This window comes from Phocoena phocoena, chromosome 1 (genome assembly GCF_963924675.1).
Source record: "Phocoena phocoena chromosome 1, mPhoPho1.1, whole genome shotgun sequence".
NCBI classification, from domain to species: Eukaryota; Metazoa; Chordata; class Mammalia; order Artiodactyla; family Phocoenidae; genus Phocoena; species Phocoena phocoena.
The window spans coordinates 81682228-81706699 of NC_089219.1; the positions used below are offsets into that span (position 1 = coordinate 81682228).

General features: G+C 47.0%; 1 protein-coding gene across 1 annotated transcript; it reads right to left on the bottom strand.

Moving 5' to 3' along the window:
• Nucleotides 1-217: 217 nt before the first annotated feature.
• GFI1 (growth factor independent 1 transcriptional repressor) lies at nt 218-8522 on the bottom strand. The gene is made up of 6 exons (XM_065885208.1): nt 8354-8522; nt 7852-8034; nt 5750-6231; nt 5491-5628; nt 4274-4439; nt 218-1607 (listed from the first exon to the last, which is right to left on the bottom strand). The coding sequence occupies exons 1-6, from the start codon at nt 8466-8468 to the stop codon at nt 1429-1431; spliced, it is 1263 nt and encodes a 420-aa protein (XP_065741280.1). The 5' UTR covers nt 8469-8522; the 3' UTR covers nt 218-1428.
• Nucleotides 8523-24472: the final 15950 nt, after the last annotated feature.

Genomic DNA, 24472 nt, shown 5'->3' on the forward strand with positions numbered 1-24472 from the left:
GTATCCCTAGTTTTTCTGCTAAGAAAGAAGGCGCTCAGGCACAGAAGAAAAGAAAAAAGCTCATGAAAACCAGAGCAATTGGATTTTACTCTCTTCTGGATGTTGGCTTGTCTGCTTTACTTTTATACTCTGCTCCAGTTTCCTTCAGTGCCAACTGCCCCTAGAGACCAAAACAAAGTTCTTTCCCAAATTCCCTGCCTAAATGAAAAGCAATATGTAAGAGTCTTAATACTTTATTAACTTAAAACACCACTCTAATAAATATGTATTAACAAACATAATGCACTCCAGAAGATCTAAAAACATTTACAAACTTCATCATAGTAAAAACACCACTTTTTTTTTTCCTCTGTGGTACGCATGGAGGGTTCAAAGAGTTGAAGACAGAGCCTTCACGTGCCTGCTAGCTTAGACATCTTAAAAATATCAGCTTAACAATAAAAAAACTGAATATACACAAAAATCTTTGAAGTATCTGTTCAGCTATTTTTCATTTACGTTTGATAAAATCCAAACAGTCAGAAGAGAAGTTTCAAGATTCTGTTTTACCTTCTCAGAATTCCTTTGTGTGGGGAGGGAGAATAGACCCAGCTACTTGGAGTTGCGGGGCAGAGGCAGACAGAGACTTTACTCCCTGGCTCCCCAGTACCTAGCATAGGGCCTGAAACCATGGTAACTGGTGGTCAATAGACATTTGCTGAATGAATGGATGACAATCTTGTCCAAAGGCATTGCTCTGTGCTTCCACCTCTTCTGAAGAAGCCTTCACAGGCCTCCTGGAGGGAGGACATCTAATCTCTTCTCACCAAGCCGACTTTTCTTCTGCTCCTTCTTGGGGCAGGAGCCACAGTGTATCTTGTAATTTCAAAAGTATGAAATTCCTTTCCCAAACCAGTTTCTGAACCAGTCTCCAAGTGGAAGAAACGATTCCTCCAACCTTTATAGGCAGCACCCAACAAAAAAGGGGTCAAAAAACTCCTCAGAAGGAAAACAATAAAATAACACTCATTCTTCATTCCAGATAAAAACATTGATATGTTTACCTTGTAAATGATGATTCCTCCTATTCCACACAAGTATCTGGGGTAGGTCAAGAGGAGGAGGGAAGAAACCTGAAGGACCTTCCTATCTGTGGAACAGGGCTGGGAATAGGAAGGACTGTGAGGCCCGGTATTTTATCTGATTGCCTCTCCACTTGGAGTCTTCAGATGTAGAGGAGCCTATTGGGTGAGTCCCATACCCAGGCAGTCATTTGGTTCCCACTCCAGGCTGAAATTTCAAAAGGTAACTTATCCCCTCCGGCGGCTCCAGGGAGAAAAGGGAAGGGGGATCACCCTGGTGGGATCTGCGGAAGTGGCTGGCGGCAAGTGGGAAGGCTGCCCTCCGTAGTGTTGCCTGCGTAACTGCGCCTGCAGCCAGCCAAGGCGCTCACTTGAGCCCATGCTGCGTCTCCCGGTGCCGCCTGAGGTCCACCTTCCTCTGGAAGCCCTTTCCACACAGGTCGCAGCCGAAGGGCTTGAAGCCTGTGTGCTTGCGGCTGTGGGTGATGAGGTTGGAGCTCTGGCTGAATGCCTTGCCACACACCTGGCACTTGTGGGGCTTCTCACCTACAGAGATGGAAGGGGGAGGGGAGGAAGCATGAGTCTATGATAGAGCTAGAGGGGACTCACTGTGACCCGCAAGCTCTTGGCAGCTTGGAGGGTGCCCTGTGTGGCAGTGCAAGTCCCGGGAAGCCAGGGGTGCACCAGGTGAAAGGGAGACTCTCCGGGTGGGGGTTCCCAGCCAGAGGCCCCAAACCGTTTCCTGCTAAACGGAAACAACAAAGGCCACGTGCCCTCCCCAAACACACAGCTGAATCCGCCCTGGGAGGACTCCCTTGGCTTTAGAAGTAGAGAGCTCCCACAGCAGATGTTCAGCGCAAGGGGCCGGGGTGCTGTCTTTCAAACCACGTGACTCTGCTCTAATTGAGAGGAAGTTTTCAAATCTGAGTTTCCAAGTGGGTGTTGGTTTGTATGGACCAGTGAGCCTGTCTTCTTTCTTGCTCTTGGAGGACAACAGGATGTATTTGAAAGCATGGGCATTTCTAGAAGTCTTATTTTTAAAAAAATCCACATCTGAGTCACAAAGTATTTCTTAAGGCAGCTGATCCTTTTCTATCTTGATTTTACTCTCTTTTTTACGAGGTTAATCACAGGATTCTTTATATACCAGCAACTCTTCACCATAGATTAATAAATAGCAGACAGGCTTCCCTGGTGGCGCAGTGGTTAAGAATCCACCTGCCAATGCAGGGGACATGGGTTCAAGTCCTGGTCCGGGAAGATCCCACATGCCGCAGAGCAACTAAGCCCGTGCGCCACAACTACTGAGCCTGCGCTCCAGAGCCCGCGAGCCACAACGCCTGAAGCCCGGGTGCCTAGAGCCCGTGCTCCGCAACAAGAGAAGCCACCGCAATGAGAAGCCCACACACCGCTACAAAGAGCAGCCTCCGCTCGCTGCAACTAGAGAAAGCCGATCCACAGCAACGAAGACCCAACGCAGCCAAAAATAAATAAATAAAATAAAGTACCTTTAAATAAGTAACAGAAAAGGGTTTGTTTTCCCCCCAATTCATATGCTGTTTAACATTTGGGAAAGTAGCATGATTTTCCAAATAGCCTCAGCATGGCATTATAGTCAGGGTTTGGCCTTGGAAAAAATGCAAAATAGATTAAGTCTGTTTTTGAGGAACCCTCTGTTCCTCTTGCTGTACCCCTTTCTATCTTTGTGCTTCAGGTTTCCTTGATAAGGAACCAATCATCAAAACTTATCCTATCCCTTAGGGTCAAATAAATCTGAGAAACGAATTCTAGCTATAATGTAAATGTTTGATAAGGGCTTAATGTTTCATTCAGTCAAGATCCTAGTTGCATTTTGGTGAGCGTCTTGAATACCTTTACTCAAAAGGAGCGAGTTGCATGGAAATTTCAGGCAAGAGAGCATGATTAAAGTAGGATATTTTTCTAGGTTTTCTGATGGGGGCATCTACACTGCCCAAGCATATTTGTAAACATCAACGGTGATTGTTTGGAACACAGTGCAATTTGTTTTAAGTCAGTATTCATCTTCTAAAATAAAATAAAATTCTGGATCTTGTGTAAATGTCTTGTTGACTATTAAAGAGAGTGCTCCTGGCATTAAACCTGCCACCTACACACAATCAAAATATTAGAGAAAGAGTTCAGGATTGGAAGCCAGAGCATTCCACAGCCCTATGATTTACTCTCAGTCTGACCTTTGGTAAATCATTCCATCTCTCTGAGTTTCAGGATGGTAAGAGCAGCTCCTTCTACTATATGGGACAGCAGTAAGAATCAAATGAAGAGATAGATTTGAAAGCACTTTGTACATTATAAAGCATCATAATGGGTAAAGGCTTATCATTGTTATGACAAACTGGCTGATATTTTGAAAAGGGCAATAAGTGAATAGAAGCTTTCTGTATCCACCAATCCCCTTGGTTTTGAAAATAGAATATAATAAACACTGGTCAACAGGATAGACATTTGAGAGCAGACAGACCTGAATTCAAGTCCTGGCTTTGCCACTTGCTAGCAATATGACCCTGGGTGGGTGCCTCACTTTCCTCATCTCTAAAATGGGGATAAGGAGTAGTCTCTACCTCCCTGAGTTGTTGTGAGCATAAAATGAGATAATGCATTTTAAAAGCGCTTAGCAGAAAAAGCCTAGTAATAGTTACCATTTTTTCCCTTGCTCTGTCAGAATAAGCTGTCAGACTCCTAAAAATGTAGCCAAGAGGTCACACATAAGACCCTCCCCCAAAAGGCTGGGTGGTAGCCCTAGAGAAAGTCTCAATCTCTAGGTAAACATTTAGAGCAACACTCTGAGAGGACCCTGGAGCTTCATATTTCACCTAGAGCAGGCAGCAGTTGGAGCGGCTGCTAAACTAGAGGAAAATATTCTTTGCAAGGATAGAAAACTTGCAGCTGACCTGCTGAGTGGTTCTTCAGATCTAACCCCCAATCAAAGCCTCTCTGGGGAGAACCACATATGTAAATGAACCTAAGAGAATCTGTGCCTCTTGTTTTGTTTTTTTTTAACACACATGCAGTGATTAACTCCATCTGGAAGGCCCTTTCCACCACTCATTCTGGGGCAAGAAGATCACAAAGAAGGTGAATTATGTTGGCCTCAGGGAGAAAAACAATGACCTCCAGCCCCCCTTTCCACCCCTCAACAGGTGTTTCCCACAAGCCAAGGGCCTTCAGCTCACCAGTGTGGATGAAGGTGTGTTTCTTCATGTCTGATTTCTGGTGGAACCTCTTGCCACAGTACTGACAGGGGTAGGGCCGGGTGTCTGAGTGGATGAGCAGGTGTGTGGACAGTGTAGATGACCTCTTGAAGCTCTTGCCACAGATCTTACAGTCAAAGCTCCGTTCCTGCAGAGAGAAAGAGGTGATTACTATTGCAATGGTCTAGGCTGCCATTCTCCTCACCACCAACCTGACACTAAAATCCCCAAAGCTAGGGCTCTCCCTTCCTTCAGACTCCCCTTCCCCATAGCCTGCCCCATTATCCTCTCTCCTCCCATTTATTTCCAACCTCCACCCTTCCCACCCATATCTTCTACCCCTTTAACACTTTTTCAACCCAAACACTTTTCAGCCACAAACTTCCACACCCCTTGGCCAAAACGTATCCCCACCCTGCATTTTTGACACCAATTTACAAACACTTCTCCACCCTCCTCAACAGAAGGCTTAGACCTCAGTCACTTGAGAGGCTCCTCCCCCCTCCCCCCAGCCAGTGTGGATGTTGAAGGAGACGGGAGAATACTCTTTTTAGTAAATAGGTCTCTGTAAGTAAGCATTCTTCTGTCATAGTTACTTGTGAACTTATTTGCTTATCTACGTAGCCTCTATCTCTCAGCTAAACTGTAATCTCTGTGAGGGTATCCTGTCAGGGACCCGGTGTGTTACTGGATTCTCATGTACCTAGCACCTGGAAGTTGAGCAACAAATATTTATAAGTGAATAACTGAAAGAACAGAGGGACAAATACTGGATGCTCTAAATGAGCTGAGATTCCTCTTCTTCAGTCAGGAGGGGTCAATGCAGATTAAGTGACGGCCATTTGGTGAAAAGAAAGAGGCCAAGAAACAGCGCTAATAAATCTGACATATCCGCTGCAAGAGTGCATACAAGCCCTTCTCAAACCCAAAGTAATGATGGGGATCACATTCTGGAGTCTCACAATGATGTGATACCAAGCTCCAGGGCTGCCTCGAGCCCTGAGCCGGCAACCACGCACCTTTCCCTGCACGCCTACGTCTGAGCAAGGGGACGTGGCAGAGGAGACTGGGGGCAGTCGGGGCAAGTCCAAGGAGAAAGGTGCCAGGCGGAGAGCGGTCGGTGCTGCACAAAGAAGCAGAAGATGCCGGAACGCGAAAACCTGAGCAGGGCGGCGCGCGGCCGTGCGTCCCGCGCTTACCTGCGAGTGCACGGCTTTGTGCTGCTCCAGGCTCACCGCGTGCCCGAAGGTCTTGCCGCATATCTCGCACGCAAAGGGTCTCGTGCCGCTGTGGGACCTGCGCACGTGCACCTCGAGCCCGTGCGGTGTGGAGAACACCTGAGGCGGGTGGGGCCGGGGAGAGGGCCGCTGAGAGGGGCCGAGGGGCGCGGACGCTGGCTGGGCGCGGGCCGGGGGCGGGGACGCGGGACCGCTAAAGCCAGGCGCGAGGGAGCCTCACCTTGCTGCACTTGATGCACTTGTAGGCGCCGCCGCCCATTAGCAGGCGGGTGCACAGCAGCTCCGACTCCACCTTGACGCCGGTGCCCTTGTCGCCGTGCAGCCCGTGGCCGCTCTCCGGGTACAGTCCGCCGGTCGCCGGCCTCTCGTACAGTCCTGCCGCCGCGGGCCCAAAGTCGCGGTAGAGCCCCAGGCCCGCGCCGCCGGCAGCTCCGCCTCCTGCGCTGCCTCCCCCGGGTGCCCCGGCCCCCGCGCCGCCAGCAGCCCGGTCCCGGCCGTACAGCGCCGCGGGGTGGCCTGGCTCCGGGGCGCGCTCGCAGAAGAGGCCCAGGCCGGCGCCGCGCTCCAGGGCCGCGCACGGCCTGTAGCTCTGCACCAGGTGCCGCAGGTCGGAACCCGCCAGACCGCTCCACGAGTACGGCTTGAAGGGCAGGGGGAAGGGCTGAACTTCGTCCAGCGAGGGGCACACCGACTTCTCTGAGGCTGTGGAGGAACAAGAGGGCGTTCGGTTAGGTCAGGCCTGAGACCCGGCGGTGTCGGCCAGTCGGTGTGTCTGCGAAGTGCCAGGCACCCAGCCCTTGTGCAGCACTCGGTGCGCCAGGCCTCTCGCTGCGTGCCAGGGAAGCCCCCAGGTTCAAACGCCGGCCGGGTCCCTGGGGCCTCGAGGACACTGGAGGCGACAAGGCAGCACACAGAAACTTTTCTGGCTGGACCAACACATCTGGCGGCCCCATAGAGAAAGACGCGCCACGCTTCAAAAATGCTCCGAGCAGAGCGGAGCTGCGCGGGAGGAGAAAGCGGCGGCCGTTCCGGCCCTGGACGGAGCCTGTGGGCAGAGGGCCCAGCTCCGGCGCTCTCCCGGCCCCTACGTGTTCCTACTCCGTCCTTTTTCTTTCCCGGAGTCGGGAAGGAGGGAGGCAGTGTGGACCAATAAAATGCGGCCCGGCCTATCCGAGACATATCTGTCTGGGAAAAAACAAAAATCAAAAACCGGGAAGGCGTTAACATTTCTCAAAGTTATTAAATACCCAATGCAGGGCCAGTGGGAAGGGGGCTCGGGCTTGCTAAATACTCACTATTCCCAGTCCTGTCATAATTTGACAGAGGGGAAAAAAAATTCCCACGAATTTCTTAGAGGAATGATTTACAATGTAAGGTTTAGTCACCACCTGCCAGACAAACAGCTTTCCGAATTCGCGGCTTTCTGCACCCCGACCCATGCGAATTTTGCTAAAAACAAATACCAATATATACTTTTCCCTAAATGCATACGGATTTACAGATCTGTTCACACACACCGCAGACTCCAATCCAGGCTAGCCGCTTCAATGAGAAGCTGCATTTCGAGTTTCCGTCGGAGATTCCGGCGGTGCCCAGTCCTTGCGCGGCGGTGTCCTGCACAGCCAAGAAGGACCCTCGGGTCGCCGGCTCCCAGACGCACTCTCTTTAGCCAAGTCGACGCACTGAGTTTGGGACGGGGTTGGGGGTATCTTTTAAAACTAGTAAGTTAAATCTGGAAATAACCGGCCCTTGGCAGAATCCCGCTGTTCTGCTCTCTCCATTCCCCACCGCCGGAACCCGAGACTCGCTCCCACCCAACGTGTAGTCGGTTTGCGCGAAGCTCGATTGCTGGCTGGAAATGAAACCAACGGGCTGGTCCCCAAAGCCGGGCCAACCTGGTAGAACGAAAAATGAAATAGGCCCCCAATCCGAGCCTGCGAAGACCTAGCGGGTGGCCGAGATTTTCGTCCCGGACCGGTCCCTCCCGCTTGACGCCCGCCAGGCCCAACGCCGCGGCAGCGAGCTTAATTTTTAAAGGCAACGACACTTTTCTCTCAGACTGCCCAGGTCTCCGTTTGAGACTCGGGGGTCTGGATTCTGGGATCCCAGCACTGCCTGGGATCCAAGCAGCCGACCCCGCGAGCAGGCTGTCCCTGTCCCAGAAAAGCCGATGCCTCCCCGCGGGGCCCAAGAACAAGCTCCCTCCTCTCGGAAAGACTCTCCGCCATCCACTTGGCATTTCTGTGCCCAAAGCCGCTCCGGTTCATTCCTCACCGCTGGGTCTCTGCCGCCCGGGCCCCAGAGCTCCCAACGGGTCCCTACCTGGAGACACAGAAGGCGACGGAGGCCTCCAGAAGTCCTCAAACTCCGAGCTCCGATCGCAGACGCTGCCTTCACAGCTGCCGGGGGACGTGGAGGCTCTGTCGGGGGCTTCGGTCAGCTGAGACTCGGGGGACAAACGGCCCCGGGGCTCCGCCTTCGCCCCGCCTGTGCTCGAGGTGCTGTCTGCGGAGAGGAGGCAGGATAGGGGCTCAGGTTGGGTCTGGATGGGCCCGATGGCTCTGAAGCGGTGCCCCCCAGACCGTGGCACCTGGGCTCCCTCAGCTCTCCCCAGACCCGGCCGGAACCCTCCCGGATCCAAGGGCGGGAGCAGAGAGGCCTTGGCACCTAGGCGACAAGCCCGGAAGGAACCTGAAAGGTAGGTAACAAAAAAGGCAGCAAAGGGGCTTCGGGACCGCCCTTCCCGGTTTCTGGGGGATGGTGTGGCGGACACAGAGTCTATGGCCCCGGGAGCGGCCCCGCCCGGCCCGCGCACGCCCCGCACCTGCTCCGCCTGGCGCCAGTACATTCTCCAGGCGGAGGGAATAGTCGGGTCCCGGGGAGCGCGGCTGGTGGTAACTGTGAGCCTTTTTGCTCTTAACCAGGAACGAACGCGGCATGGTGGTCGGGCGCGCTCCCCACTCTGCTCCAAGGGTCCCTGGAGCCTCCGTCAGCCCACCGTAAGCCCCAGACAGGCGGAGACCTGCGATAGGAGAACAGGGTGGAAACGCGGGTCAGCACGCTCCGAGACCCGGGACTGGGCAGCGGAGTAGACAGAGTTCGGGCCAGGGAGGAGGGAGGAAGGCCCGCGGGAGGAGGGGCTTGGCCCCGCTGCGCCGCGCTCACCAGGTGGCACTCGGACAGGTGGCGCAAGCCAGCCGCCGCCGCTCAGCGGTAAAACCTGTCCCCGGGCTCAGACTCAGGCCTCTTCCTTCTGCCCTGCCCACGCCCCTCGGCCCCTCCCCTTCCCTAGCAAAACTCGTTTTGGTAATCAAACTCTCCGAGATTCCAAGTCCCCAACGGGCCAGTTACCCCAACTCGACCACGCACTGCCTGTCTGGATCCGCTCTTGGGCTGGGGAGCAAGGCGTAGACGCGCGGACCAATTTAGGGCGGGGGAGAGCGGAATGTGTCGAAGGTCGCGGACCGGGTTGAGGCAAAGAACCAAGCCCTCCAAGAGCCGGCTACAGACTGTAGTGAAAGGGGGCCAGGGGAGAGATGCCTCCGGCTGATTGAGGGGCAGGATCGGGGGAACTGCATCAGAAGGACTGGGGGAAGCAAAGGCCGGAGAAAGAAAGCAGGAAGGTAGGGAAGCAGGTGGCAGAGGACCAATCAAGGCCCCGGGAAGAACTCGCTTCCCGGTGATCTTGATCGCCCCTCACTTGTACTCCACGCGGGGAATAAATTGGCCCGGAGACGCGGGTGCGGAGGGAACAGGCAGGGGTCGGCGCAAAACACACCAGACCATGGAGACCTAACCTCGGAAACAAAGTCCCGGGAAAAAGCACTTTCCGTTCTGCTCACCAAAAGCCTTGCCCTGGGGAAGTCGAGCCGGGTTCGCGCGCTACGGCTGTGAAACGCGCGGTGTGCTGGAGTCCGCAGAGAACCAACCGTTTAGAAGACGCGGGAGAGCGCAAGCTGCTCTGGCAGCAGCTAGAGAGTCGGGATCGGGGCGCGGGTCTGGGAGGGAGCTAGCTGCCCGCTACGCCGCTCTCATTAACCCCCCAATCAGTTCACCTAATCCCGGGGTCGAAACCTGAGCCCGGAGGGGAGGCGGGGCAGCGCCTACGGCCTTTCCTGGGGCTCGCTCCGGGGGCGGGACCTGGCGGGCTAGAAGGTTTGGGGAAAACGAATCTGCCTTTCTGTCAGGGTGAAGGCGATGGAGGACGGGTTCAAGTGCGAGCTGCAGGCTCTTCGTGCACCGCAGCTCTCGGTTGTCTTGGTTATTTCAGAAACAAGGGCCCTGGGGATCCCGGGTCCGGGAAGGACCCCTCATCTTTGAGCTTCGCGCGACTTATTCTGCCAGACTAGGTACCGTGCGGCTCCCAGAGCAAGATGCAGGACAGAGTCTAAGTCTGCCGGTTGGCACTCCGGAATCAACACGAGTTCTCTCTCCACGTCCCACTGTGTACCCTTCCCCGGAGGAGGAATGGACAGGCTTGAGAGAAAAGACAGCTGGGACATATAGCTGAGTCTCAAGTGACGTTTCCCGTGTCCTAAACGCCAGAAGGCCCCTAGGATTGAGGGTGTTGCCCGCCCGTACCCGGGCCGGCCCCTAAGGGTCGGGGCTTCAGGAGGCCTCGAGGTGCTCGGCTGCCGTAGGGCGAAGCACTGCCGATTCAGTTTTCCCTGCGCCCCGGCTTGAGCTGCTCCGTCGGCTGTATACTTAAGACACCACAAATCCAAAACCAATTTCTTAAACAACCATGAAAACTCGGAGGAAAAGGAAAATGGGGCGAAAATGTCCCGAGGGCCCTGCTGCGGTTTGGGTCTGCGTTGGCGCGGAGCGGGACAGGGGCGGGAATGCAGGGGGTGGTGGTGAGCTGTCCCCGCCACCGCTGAGTCTGGACTGTCTGGCACGGAAGCGACCTCCCGACTCAGTCCACAGCCCTGCGCCTCCTTTTCATCCTGGCTGGCTCTGTCCGTTCCTGGGAGGGTGGAATGGGTAGAGGGGTGGTAGGACCAAGGGCTGATCGCGTGGGAAGGCGACCTCTCGCAGCAGCTGGCGCCCGGGGGCGGGGCGGCCTCCTCGGCGCACGCGGGCCAGCCGGGCCTCTCTTCACGGTCAGGGCCTGGGAAGGCGGGAGCTGGAGGCGCAGAGCGGGCAGCCTCCTGAGCCTAAATGCCGCCGCCTCCCCACCAGATGTTACCTTCCCGGTGGATCCCGCTCCTCTGCAGAACCACCAAACCGCCTGGCGTGCGCCCCCTGAGCCAGATCCCCAGCCCCTCCGTGCGGGTCGCGCGGGGACCGAGAGGATAGAGCTCTTTTGGTTCCCGAACTGCGGCCGGCAGCGGGTGGGAACCGGCAGCGCCCTCTGGTCGCCCCCGCAGTGCCGGTGTCCCGCCAGTTCCTGCGTCCGCCCCTGCTAGGGAGGGAGGCGCAGCGGACCTACCTGCGGGGTCAGGGCGCGGGTATCGCGCTCCGAGAGTTTTCAAACTGAGTTGCTTTCGGGAGAGACCGCGCTGTCGCGCTGTCTCTCTCTCTCTCTCCTTTTTTAATCTTCCGAGCTCAGCCCCCAAAACCACAAGCTTCACTTCCTGAGCGTTAAAGAGTAGCTCGCTTAGCCCTGTCAGACCTGCCCCCCAAGCCCCAGTCGGGCGGCGGGCGCGCTCCCCCTTTGCGCAAGGGTATAGGAGGCGGACGGGGGCCTGGCCTTTCTAGCCGCCCTCCCCTGCGGCCCTCCCCGTTTTTTCTCTGCGGGACGGCGGGAGATGGAGAGACCCGGAGGGCCCAAACACCCAGGCACTAGAAATGACTCGAAAGAAAATGAACTATTCTTGGCTCCTGGGAGACTTCCGCAGCGAGAAGAAGTCACAGATTCAGGACACAGATTGACTGGAGCGCAGGGGGTGGGAGCGCCCAGCTCCGAGGAAGCCTCCCCGCCCATCTGGTCCGGGACACCCCCCACAACCCCGCTGCCTGCTTGGGCTGCGCCGCCCCCGGGTCGGCGCCGTGAATCACCCGCCAGCGGTGCCGCCGGCCTGGAGCCCGGCGAGTGGCCGCGGCGTCCGCAGAGCGAAACCTGCCCCGCGGCCCCGAAATAGCTTGTTGTGGAAACACTTCGGGATAAATACGCCCAACAAGGCTGAAAATACCTTGACACCCAATCCCAGAGGTTTGCTCATTTCCCTTCGGATTTAGGTAATGGTTAAATTTGGAAGAGGTGGGCGAGCGCCGAGCCCCCGGCCGAGAGGGCGCAGGCGGCGCGTCCCGCGGGCGCCCGACTGGGCTGGCGGGCGCGCCCTCCCCACGTAGCGCTCACCCGCGCTGGGCCGGGTCCGCTCGGCCGGCGGCTAATTTCCGGTGGTCGGAGCTGCGAAATTAAAGGCCGCGCGGAAGGGAGCGCGCGGGGGCAGCGACGGCGGCTGCTCGGCTGACCCCGCCCTGCCGGGGCAAACCAGGGAGAGCCGTACCCCAGGCGCGGGCTCCGCCACCGCCTGAGGTCAACCCAGGCACCTAGTCGGGACGCGAGCGGTAAAGCTCCATAAAAGCACTACCCTGCTGATTATTAAAAAGTCATTCTTCGCTGGGATTGTGTGTTCCACGAGGGTAGGGGTGGATCTACAGCCTTGTGTCCTGGTGGGCTCGTAGCAAATGTCTGTGGACTGAGTAAATGAATGAATGGCACTAATTCACTAATTAATTGTAGTAGAATAGGAAAAATTAAAACCTCACCCATAAATAAACAAATGCAGCGACCTCCAACGCTGGACTGTATGTCATGATCCATAGAATGTGGCCTGTGGTGTGTACTTAAAGCCTAAACCCTTTCCTTAAGGGGGATGGATATCGTTATAATTACCTTACTTTCCTAAATGAATTGAGTTAGATTTTGATCACTACTTCCTGAACAATAAATTTCCAGTGTCAGATACCGGGAGAAGGGAGTGGTGTTCCTCAGTTCTTGCAAAATAACTTGCTATTTTTTAGATTAATCCGAAGTTGTCATGCAAAAAAAGTCCTTAGAGAATGCTTTTTAAAAATGATTTTTAATTTGCATTGTAAATCTAAAGGTTTGTGGAAAATATTTGACTACTATTGCCGTGCTTCAAGCATGCTTTAATAATTTAGACGTTTTATACAGCAATGACTGCACACCTACTATGTGCCAGGTGCGGGACCATACACGCATCTTAATTGTGTGACTGTCCTCCTTACACCACTGTTCATTTGCTTAACATACTCTTTACAAATAAATGCAGAGGTAAGCAGTCTTAATCAGAAGGACTACAAATATTGAATTAGCCGAGGGAAATTAAGGTCATTTTGTTAAAGTTTTTATTTGTGTGCTTTGTTCTGGCCTAAGGTACAAAAATCTTAAAGCAGTAGAAAACACATCTTTCTTTTTTCCTTCTATCTTATGCAACAGCAAAAAAAAAAAAAGACCAAAATTTTTTTCATGATAAATGGGACCATAGAAAATTTATTATCAGCCAAGTTCTAGAGAAATGGCTGAACCATTTCCTTTGCACATTAGCAAGTTCAAAGTCAAAATTTCTTGTGCTGTGATTAGTTAGTAGTTTAGTGTCGCTGTTTGAAGTCTCAGAAAACATGGGGAGACTTTGAAGGGGACAAATAATCACCTTAGAATAAATCCCGTTCATTCAGAGTAAATCTAGTCATCTTGGGTTTTGTTTTTGTTTTATTGCTTTTTTGCCCTTCACAGCCTCTGAGTTTGCAAAATAAAACTGGGGACTGGGACAGGGACACCCAGAAAGGAGCAGGTGGGAGGGGAATGGCACCGAATTCCCCTTTACATACTTTATGTTATGAGCCATGTGGATGTATTACTAATTCAAATAAATAAATACACATTAAAAATATTCAGCCATTGAGATCAGGTTATCTGTCAGGTGCATAGTGTTGGAAAGTGATTCTCACGCTTAGGGGGGACAGAGGAGAAAGGTAAGAAGAGGGGCACCAGAAAGGTTAAGAAATTTACCAAGGGGCAGCACAGAGCCAGGACTGGAAGTGATGATAGAATGAACCTGACTTCCCACTACTCCAGACTCCCTCTCATTTACCACGAAACGGAGAGTGAGGAGAGTAAGCCCCCCCCCCAAAAAAGTACACTTTTTTAAATCTAGGAAGAATCCCTCCCCCCAAATATTCCTTTGGAGCTGGATATAATGATAAGCAGAATGTAGGCTTGGGGCATAATTATCTATAAATACTGGTTTTCACAAAAGAGGATGTTAAATTTACTAATTTTGTCAGTAATTTACTAATTATTATTAAATAACAATAATAATGTATCTACAGATGCCAAATAACAAATGACCTTCTTCATATGGCAAACATTTCCAAGCTCTGGCCAGTGGCTCATTTATTTCAAGCAGCATCTCATAGATCAGAATTTCCTTACAACAAAAGATTTGAGACATTTTTAAAAAGAAAATTGTTAACAGGATATTACCAGTCTCTTGTTTTTTTCACAAAGCTTTACAGTTACCATCTCTGTTCTATTTGTGGGAGGCATAGGAAAAATGGGTGATCCTGAGGAGGGGTGATGCCTCCATTTCCAGCATACATTTCTGTGATGTTTGCATCATTTGATCCTCACAGCAATGCTATCAGGAGGGGAGAGAGTCTACGCTTTTTGTCGATGGTCATTTGTGGTATCTATCTCTGTTCTGCCAGTTACTAGCCCTGTGACCTTGAACAAATTGGCTCAACTCTCGCAGCCTCAGTTTCTCATCTATAAAGTCAGAGTACCTACCAATCTTGCAAGACCATGGAGCAGTCCTTTGATTTCCACTCTTCACAGGATCCTCTGGGCACCAAGAATGGAAGAATGCTCCCAGTGAAGGTGTCCTAGGTTTAACCTCCTTGTCCCATGTCTTGATTCAATTTGTTCAACTTTGCATAAGTAAACTTTGTGACAGCAATTTGCAGGGACTTGGATTTTTTTTTTTAAATCAAAGGTCAGGGAAAAAAATGAATCAAGGATCTATTTTCATTTCTAGATATTCTATGGAATTATTTGGGGGAAGTTAAATGAATAACTAACTTGTTTCAGACCTTAGTTTACCCATCTTTAAAACAAGAAATGCCTCCCGTGTATCAAATGCCATGAGCTATTGGCTGAGGAGTAGCGGTGGGAGAGATACTGAGAGTAAAATCAATGTTTAATAGACACAGTAGAAAGAAAAAAAAAAATCACAGGATGGGACTAGGCATGAGGCGCCTCTGTAAACCAGACAAGAAATTTTGTCTATCAGAAGGTGGTGCTTTATTTTTTAAATATATTTTTTCATTATAAATTATATTAGATACAGTTTGATAAAGAAAGAAAAGAAGAAACCCAAGACAACATTCTAATATTTTTGCTCTGCTTCTTTAAAAAAAAAAAGTAATTGTAATCATATCACAGATACAAGTGTGTATTCTGTTTTTTCCACTGGATAATATTTCTTTTTTCTATTCTCTTTATTTTTTCAGATTTTCTTTAATTGAACAAAAAACTATTTTATAGTAAAAATTATTTAAATAAAAATTGTAACAATCATGTTCCTTGCTTTTATATTGTCTTTTATCATTCTCAATTGCTATAAAAAGAATTCTATCAAGTAGGTTACTATAATTTACTTAATCATGCCTGTCTTAGTATTTAGCTTGTTTTCATTTTTTACTATTTTAAGTAATGCAGTGATAAGTTTTCTGGCTATAGCTTTGCCCACATTTTAAATTGTTTCTTTAGGATATCTTTCTAAGTGTGGAATTTCTGGATCCAACAATGAATATTTTTTATGGCTCTTGATACATGCCAGAAAAAGTGTTTTGGATAGCATGTTTGTGTAATGCACAGGCCAAAAAAATTCATATCACTTAGCAAACAGTTAAAAGATTTAAAAAATCAACTATGGAAAAGTTAGACCTTGATAAAAGACCAGACATACAACTGGTTTTTATTTTATGCACAAGAAGTACTTGTGAGACAGTGTCCACACCCTGTCATATTGCTATGGTTTTGTTCTCTTGCTATTAAAAAACTATTTAATTTTTGTCTTTGGATTAGCTGTTTTGGTGGGTGAAGTCAGACAGAAATAAGAGATATATATTTTTTCTAAATTATATGAATTCAAGGAATATAAATGCGGAGTGATAATTCCGTGATGCCTTAATTGAAATGTTTGAAATGTTAGGTAATATATTTGTCTCCCTTCCACTCTTATAAGTAGCAAGCTATCAAAATAAAATTCAAATGACACTATAAGTCAGAATAAAATTTGATGGTATCATCATTTATGGAAAGTGGGTAATGCTTTTTTACCAACATATGCAAAAATTGGGAAATGGGGTAAAGGAGAAACTTGGAGATAAAAAAATTAGTTTAAGACTTATGCCATGAGTAAGACCCAATTTTGTATTAATATTCAGAACCTTTTCAAACATGAAGAGAAACACTATTTTCCTTTAATAAACATTTTGGAACCGATATATTTAAATCTTGTCACATTATAAAACATGTTCTATTAGTATAAAAATCTAAATTAAACATTTACATAAAGGATTTCAAACATCTGAAGAGGGAGGGGCTGTCAGCTTTGGTGTTCAAAGTTCAAATAAGAAAATTGTTAACCTCACCACATATATATTTTTACATTGTTCCTAAGAACAGATTGACTGAATAAAGTGTCATCTTATGTGTGGGCTGCATGAAATGACTCTTCATAGAAACACACCCAGTGTGAACTTTCATGGAAAAAAAAAGTAGATTTTAGTTGGTGAATGGAAAATGTAACGAGAGAGAAAATGTAAAATTATTTTTCTTGTTTTTTTTCATCATTTCCTCCAAGATGTTTGGTGATCCTTTTACCCTATGTTTACCCCAGATGAGACACTTCACTTTCAAACAGTAAAGCCTATATATTGTAACTTTAAAAAATTACTTATAAAGCATAGCTCTGCTACAGGGAATGTCTGACCCCATACCTGGAAGCAAGGTGGGAGTTGAGGCTCCTGGAAAACCCAGGCAGGCTGCGAGGCTCAGATCAGGCCTCATGGATATCCCCAGACTCTCCCTGAGAGACAACTCCCTGGGAGAAGGACAGCAGGACCGGTGGTTGGCAGATGCAACCCGCTGGGTGTTCCAACTCTGCCGCTTACTGGCCTCGTGGAGGAGAGGGAAAGACTGGGACTTCTCAGAGGCAGACATTAGAGTCATTTCTATTTCTGCATAAGGACACCAGTGGTTTAAGAAGCCCAGGTTCTGATAACTAGCAGCTTTTTAAAACCCAACCAAATCTGTTGAGTCCCAATCTTGTCTCTTTCCACCAAACCATACAAATAGTTCTACATCCAGCACAGGGAGCAAAAGCCTTGAGCCAAAAGCCAAGTGCCTGCCTGTTAGAGCCTTGGGGAGTGATAAGGATGGGGGAGATCAAGCCGATAACTAAGTTTGATTGGTAGAGGAGAGGGAACACATTTCCCCATCTCCTGCTGCGAGCTTGTAACCCCAGCCCACCTCCGCCTTGCCCCCGGGCACGCTGCTCATCACAAGCCCAGAAACAGCATTAAATGAGTGAGTTGCTGAAAGTAGAATAGCTGTGTGACAGAACACTTGTAAAGTTGATAAAAGAAAATATTAAAACACACTTCCATATCCCACTACCTTAGCTAGTAATATTTTGGAGTGTTTTTTTTTTTCAATCTTAAAAAAAAAACTCTAGGTGTATATTTTCCATGCTATGATCATGTTGTCTAATTGTCCATGTAAGTGATGTGTTGTGATTTTATTTATTAACATTTTTCTGGACAATTGGATTGTTTCTTTTTCCCTACTATGAATGATGCTATGATTTTTTTTTAAGTGCATTTGGGTTTTTGTGTATATATAATTCTTTCTTTACTATTGATTGCCAGAAACGGAATTACTGCATCAAAGAATAAGGACCTTTTAAAGTTTATGAACACATATTGACAAATTATTTTCCCAAATGAGTATAATAATTACACCTCTGCCAAGAAAAATTATAAAGACCATAGTAACCAAGGAACAGAAGAATGTAGTCATTAAAGGCATGGACTCTGAGCCAGATTTCTACAATCGAGAAATTCTGGCTCTGTCCTTTATTAGCCTTAGACAAGTTCCTCAACCTCTCAGTCCCTCAATTTCTTTACCTGTGAACATACTTATAATAATAGCACCTACCTCATAGTTTGTTGCACTGCACAGATTTAACAAGATAATAGATGTGAAGCATCGAGTAGGCATTTATGAAGTGTTAGTTACTGTCACTATATATCAAGCACTATCGAGGCCCTTTCATACATTTTCTTTAACCATCCCGATAAACATGCTGTGGAAATAGACTTGAAGAGGTTTGCCTTTCCTAGATCACATGGCCAGAGAAGGACAGGGCCGAGATTCAAACCCAGGCCAGCCTGGCTGCAGACCCTGTAGGTGGACTCTTGGAGGTAGGGCCCACGGTGTGGGAGCGGTAGCTTGCATACCCTGGACAATGACCAGGAATTGCCAGGAAGCGTTTTACTACAGATTTCTGACATCCCCAATCAGTCCGACCACCTGAGAGATTCAGGCTCTCAGACCTCATCTCCCACAGGAGGCCTTGGGTTCTGGGCTTTCCAAGATTACTTTCAACTCTCATGGTCTGTGTCTCCATCAAATTGAGTAGTTCATCAAGGCTGGGGCTGGTAGAGAGTGGCAAAGGATCATTGCCTCTTCCTAAAATACTCTTCTTATTAATAAACAAATACTTATTTTGTGTTCCCCTTTCTAAAATATTTTTTAACTCTTCCTATTGTCAGGTAAGGGCCAATTCAGTGGTAGGGGTCATGAGGTTTCATTTGAGCTTTAATTAAAACGCACCCACCACACACATCCCCCCTGCACATGACCCCCGATCCAGACATATCTGATGAAAGAATGAACAGGGCTTCTGTGTGAATCAGGGATTTGCTTGAGCACTGCATGGCTTCTTTGTTCACTAGTAGAAGAATGTCCTGGTGGCAACAAGGAAACACAAGGGACAGCACCAGAATGAACTCTGACTCAGGATGGTAACCTGGGTGACCAGTGTGGCAGCTGAGTTTAAAAGCAGTCCCTGGGGCCTGAAGGATGGAAAGTCACGTGCTGGCACAGTTGTTCCACAGGAGGATGGGGTCTGTGGATTCAACAGTATGATTCAGTTTAATTCAACAAATATTTAGTGAATACTGGTTGAATGTCATGTACCGCAGAGATGGATATGGGGGCCTCTGCTCTCCTTTACCCACCAAGAAGTGACTATAGCAGGGAAGGTAAATAAAAGAGAAAATTAATGAATGAAGAATATTTCCCTCCTACCCCAGGCCTCTGAGATGGCCATTTGGCCTGGCATACAGGGACTTTTTCCTTTTTTCTTTTTTGGCTGTACTGCACAGCTTGTGGGATCTTAGTTCCCTGACCAGGGATCGAACCTGGGTTCATGGCAGTGAAAGCCTGAGTCTTAACCACTGGACCTCCAGGGAATTCCCCAGGGACTTTTCTTTTGACCAGTGTGATAGTTAATTTCTCGTGTCACTTTGACAAAGGGATACCCAGATAGCTGGTAAAACGGTATTTCTGGATGTATCTGTGAGGGTGTTTCCCAAAGAGATTAACATTGCATCAGTAGATAAAGTAAAGAAGATCACACTTAACAAAGTGGGCTGGCATCATCCAGTGTATTGAAGGCCCTAAAAGAACAAAAAGGTGGAGAGGAAGGGTGAATTCTCCAACCCCCCCCCCCCCCCACTTCTCTCTCATCTTCTCTTAGCCTTGGACATTGGAATTTCTGGTTTTCAGACCTTCAGCCTCGGACTGGAGTTACACAATCAGCTGCCCTGGTTCTCAGGCACTTAGACACAGACTGAATTATACCACTGGTCTCCTGGTTCTCCAGCTTGCAGATCGTGGCACTTCGTGGCCTCCATAACAGTGTGAGCCAATTCCTATAATAAATTTCCTCATATACATCTAGATATATCCTATTGGTTCTATTTCTCTGGAGAACCATGATGAGTACAACCAGTCAGCACCATTGCACAGTTTCTGCTAAAGATCTGAAATTAACAAAATACATGAGGCTGGGGTTAGGATTTTGGAGCATCAAAATATTCGACCGGTTGTGAAGAATGTGATGTACTTTTTGCACAGACATTTTTCCTTCTGGTTTGGGAAGTATTTTGTAGTTTGGATTGTAGAAAGGCATTTATTTGATTTTGGCATATTCCATGATGCTTGTCTAGCCAAAATTTCTCCATGTTTTTGCTTGGATTCTCTGGGAAGGAGTCAGAGAAGGTGGATAAAATGTTTTATTTCTTTCTTTTTCTTCTCTCTCTCTTTCTTTCTAATAGCAAAGTTGAGATTAACTATTACTATTAACTATTTTTGGTACCAAGATCAGCTGTATTTCTCTCTGGAATCCTAAAAAGTGGTTATTGTGAGATAGAAATGAACAATGTTTCATACTTCCTTATAATAGATGCAATACTCAACACACAGTGTTGATATCATAGAAAAGCACAAATTGGTAAAAATTATACTTTAGGAAACTATGGCACTGTCTAGCAAGGTACCAGTTGTCTAATGATCTGGTTTAATCCATGGATATGTTTTAGACTAGACTGTCTGAAAAAGCACATAAGCTGATGTATGCTTCAAACAATCCTCCCTGAAAATTGCTTCTCTCTACTGAGTTTTTAATAAATATTGGATGGCTTCCCTGGTGGCGCAGTGGTTAAGAATCCGCCTGCCAATGCAGGAGACATGGGTTGGAGCCCTGATCGGGGAAGATCCCACATGCCACGGAGCAACTAAGCCCGTGCACCACAACTACTGAGCCTGTGCTCTAGAGCCCATGAGCCACAACTACTGAGCCCATGTGCCACAACTACTGAAGCCCACGCACCTAGAGCCCATGCTCCCGACAAGAAAAGCCACCACAATGAGAAGCCTGCGCACCACAACGAAGAGTAGCCCTGCTCGCTGCAACCAGAGAAAAGCCCACATGCAGCAACAAAGACCCAACGCAGCCAAAAATAAAATAAAATAAAATAATTTAAAATAAATAAATAAATAAAATAAAAAATAAATATTGAATGACAAAATGAGATTATATTCCCAGCCAAATCCTGGGATGTAGCTATCCTGAGTTGTCTAAATTCAGACACACATGCCTTAATAGACAATTCAAGGGTAGAGTTTGGCCTATTATGAAAGCTGAGGTACCTAAGGACAGCTGGCTGGATAAAAGGCTTTTCTCACCTACAAGGGAAAACCAAAGTCAGGTGTAGACTTTTCCTGAGGAAATTGTTTTGAGTCTTTGTAGCACACAAACTCGACTCTAAAAGCTCACATCCATAGAATATGGCCAAAATGATATTTTTCTAACTTTATATTTTCAATACAGAAAAGTTCAAAGAATAGTGCAATGAACATTCAAATAATTCTAACTAGATTCAACTCCAACATAATCTTACTATAAAATTTGAATAAAAATATTAACACCAAAAGAAAATCTTAATTAAGCATCCCCAGAATTCATAACTTTTAGTAGGGCTACTTCCTACCATATCTACCCTCTGGGTAAAGTATCTGTGATGTACAGGGAGATAATTAAACCAAGTAACTTACATAACATTGTTTTAACATTATAAACCAGTTAAAATATGGGAAATAGGAGCTTTCCTGGTGGTGCAGTGGTTGGGAGTCTGCCTGCCGATGCAGGGGACACGGGTTCGTGCCCCGGTCGGGGAAGATCCCACATGCCGCGGAGCGGCTGGGCCCGTGAGCCGTGGCCGCTGAGCCTGCGCGTCCGGAGCCTGTGCTCCGCAACGGGAGAGGCCACGACAGTGAGACGCCCACGTACCGCAAAAAAAATAAAGATGAGAAATACCTACTAAATACATACCAAGTGTAAATTTATTTTGCAAGTATATACCTTCTCTGGCAGCAATTACCCAAGACGGTTTTATCAAGAGCTCTGAGTTTGAGATGGTAAGACTCGTTTTATCTGCATATACAAAAGTGCTTGCTTTTTTTTTTTTTTTTTTTTTTACAACAGAAGGGAGTTGTCAAGCTCAGCTATGAAAACTGTTTTATTGCTCAGGTTCTTTAAGATTTAATATATGTGTTAATAGGGCGCAGCAGGATAGAGTGTATCTGTGTTAAACTTGTGTAGATGGCTCCATAACCAATTCCTGCCAACAGACCTAAAGGCTGAGAAAATGTCAAAGGAATATTATGTTGCATATAATAGACAAGCTACGTCTAAAGTCTGCCTATTCCTTATGTACAACACTAGCCAGAAAAACCCAGGCTCAGAATTTGTCAATCAAGATAATAACTCATTTTTTTGGTTGTTGACTATGAGTTCTTTCCCCATTTTATCTCATTGACTACAACAACCCTATGACGTAGGCAGTGTTATTGTTATTACTCCTATTTTATGGGTGAGGAAGCTGAAGCTGAGAGGTAACTTTGCCCAAAGTCACCCAGTTAGTTAACAGGATTCAAACCTAAGTGGATTTGATATTAAAGCCCAGATTTTTAACTCTGGTTACGCTACCCCACTATAATAAGCAAACAGACTAGATGGTCCTTTAATCAGGCTGGCTTTTTCAAAGACAGAATAAATGCTGCTCTTCTGCCAGGTATGGTCATGTCTGTGGAGGGAACAAGTCAGAAATACCTCTTGTGGGCTTCCCTGGTGGCGCAGTGGTTGAGAGTCCGCCTGCCGATGCAGGGGACGCGGGTTCGTGCCCCGGTCCGGGAGGATCCCACATGCCGCAGAGCGGCTGGGCCCGTGCGCCATGGCCGCAGAGCCTGTGCGTCCAGAGCCTGTGCTCTGCAACGGGGGAGGCCACAAGAGTGAGAGGCCCGCATACCGAAAAAAAAAAAAAAAAAAAGAAATACCTCTTGTTTATAAGGACCAGAGCTTGTGATTTCACAGCAATTGTTAAACAGCTCTAGAAATAAAGTCTTGGGTACTTTATTCTCTTTTATAAACTTTTATTGTTATATAATATATATATATATATAACATATATAAATATATATAAAAATATAGATAGATAGATACAGTAAAAGTGCATAAATCTTAAGAGTATAGCTTGGCTAATTTTTACATAGATATACACTCAAGTCAAGATCTAGATTATTTTCAGGACCTCAGGTGCTATACTGAATTTGTATTTTTTAACCAGTTGTTTAAAGTGGGAGACCATTACTGAGCTCTGGTTAGAAATTGGCTTGGGAGCTACAAAAATCCAGGCCATTGACCATGGTCTGCAGAGTTAGGTAAAGTGAGCCTTCCATGGGCCTGCTCACATCTGGGTTGCCACTCCATCATCTTGCCTTGGAGATCATGTTCAAAGTGCCAAATCTAAAGGCCTAAGTTTCTTCCAAAAGTTCATAGCAAAGGTGGTTTTATTGTTTTTGTTTTGCTTTCATGGAAAATATCAAACATATATAGATAGAATAGTAAAATGTACCCCATGTACCCATCACCCAGCTTCAACAGTAAATCTATGGCCAAACTTGTTTCATTTTATCATTTATCTCCCCATCCACTGCTCCCCTCCTCCACCTGACTATTTTGAAGTAAATCCCAAATATCACATCATTTCTTCTATAAACATTTCAGGACATCTCTCTAAAGAATAAGGACTCTACTTAGCAACAGTTTTGAGGCAAAGAAAAATTATAGATCTTTGCTTTTATAAGTAAGTGTCAGGTAGACATTCCAGATTTTGGTTGTTTCATCATTAATCCTATGAAGGTTTTCTTGGCCAACCAGTAGTTCTTGACAAATCATGTACTAGGAAAGTGATACCTTCATTTTCAGGAAAACTGGTTATGAGTTTTCTACATCCAAAGCAGTTTATGTAAAATTCACCTAATGATAAATTACCAGGTGTTTGAAAGCTCTCAGCCACCTTACTCTTGTCAGTGCACCAACCACCCTAATCTAATTCCTAGGTATTACAGCTCTATGACAAGGATGCTCTTAGTTAAGCCAGAGAAGAGAAAATTTTATATGTAATCCAGAGTATTCGTTCTAAGGGTGGTTAGCAGCATAATAATAATATATGTTATAACTACAACATATGATGCAATCTCTCAGATTAAAGAGGAATATTTCCCCCAAATTTATTCAATACTACGTTTCCATTTACAAAGAATATACATCTTCAGTTTCAATTAGCCTGTTCCCAAAAGTACACTCTATAAGGAAAATGAATATTCTTTTATAGTACTAATGAGAATGTTAATTTGCAGAGGATAAATTGGCAATATGTGTCAGAAAAACGTATTTAAAATATACATACTCCCTGATGTGGGAATTCCACTTTTAGTAATACATCATAAGGAAGCAAAGATGTGTCACAACTTATTTTAAGCAGTTTCATGGCAATAATAGGGAACACATGCCCAATAACAGAACATTGGTCAAATAAATTAAAGAATGTTCATGTGATGTACAGCCATTAAAATATGTAGGAAAAGGTAAGTTTAAAAAATCAGGTCACATGACAATGTGTACATCTATTCCCAAGTTTGATAACTAACTAACTAACTAAATAAATAAACAAATAAGGAAAACAGGAGAGAAAAAGACAGAAAAATAAGAGGAGCAATCCAAGGGTCCCACTATCCCACTGATAGAATAGAAAGGAAATTATCACAGAGATCAGGACAATGTTTCCAAATCTAAAGGACATAAGTCTCCTTATTGAAAGGATCCAGTGGAGGCCCAACACAATGAAAGAAAAAAGGCCCTATATCATAGGATATCATTGTGAAATTTCAGAACCCCAAGATACTGGGGGACATCAGGCAGTCTGTATCATATTGCCCAAACTATCAATCAAATAGAATAAAAAAGAATAAAAACATTTTCAGACTAGTGACATCTCA

What these genes read in the sequence shown, in the direction of transcription:
- GFI1 (XM_065885208.1), bottom strand. Translation starts at nt 8,468, where the DNA reads ATGCCGCGTTCGTTCCTGGTTAAGAGCAAAAAGGCTCACAGTTACCAC. An exon ending in GTCGCCTTCTGTGTCTCCAG is followed by an intron (nt 6,232 to 7,851) that starts GTAGGGACCCGT and finishes GTTCCTCCACAG; the next exon opens with CCTCAGAGAAGTCGGTGTGC. An exon ending in AGTGCATCAAGTGCAGCAAG is followed by an intron (nt 5,629 to 5,749) that starts GTGAGGCTCCCT and finishes CACCCGCCTCAG; the next exon opens with GTGTTCTCCACACCGCACGG.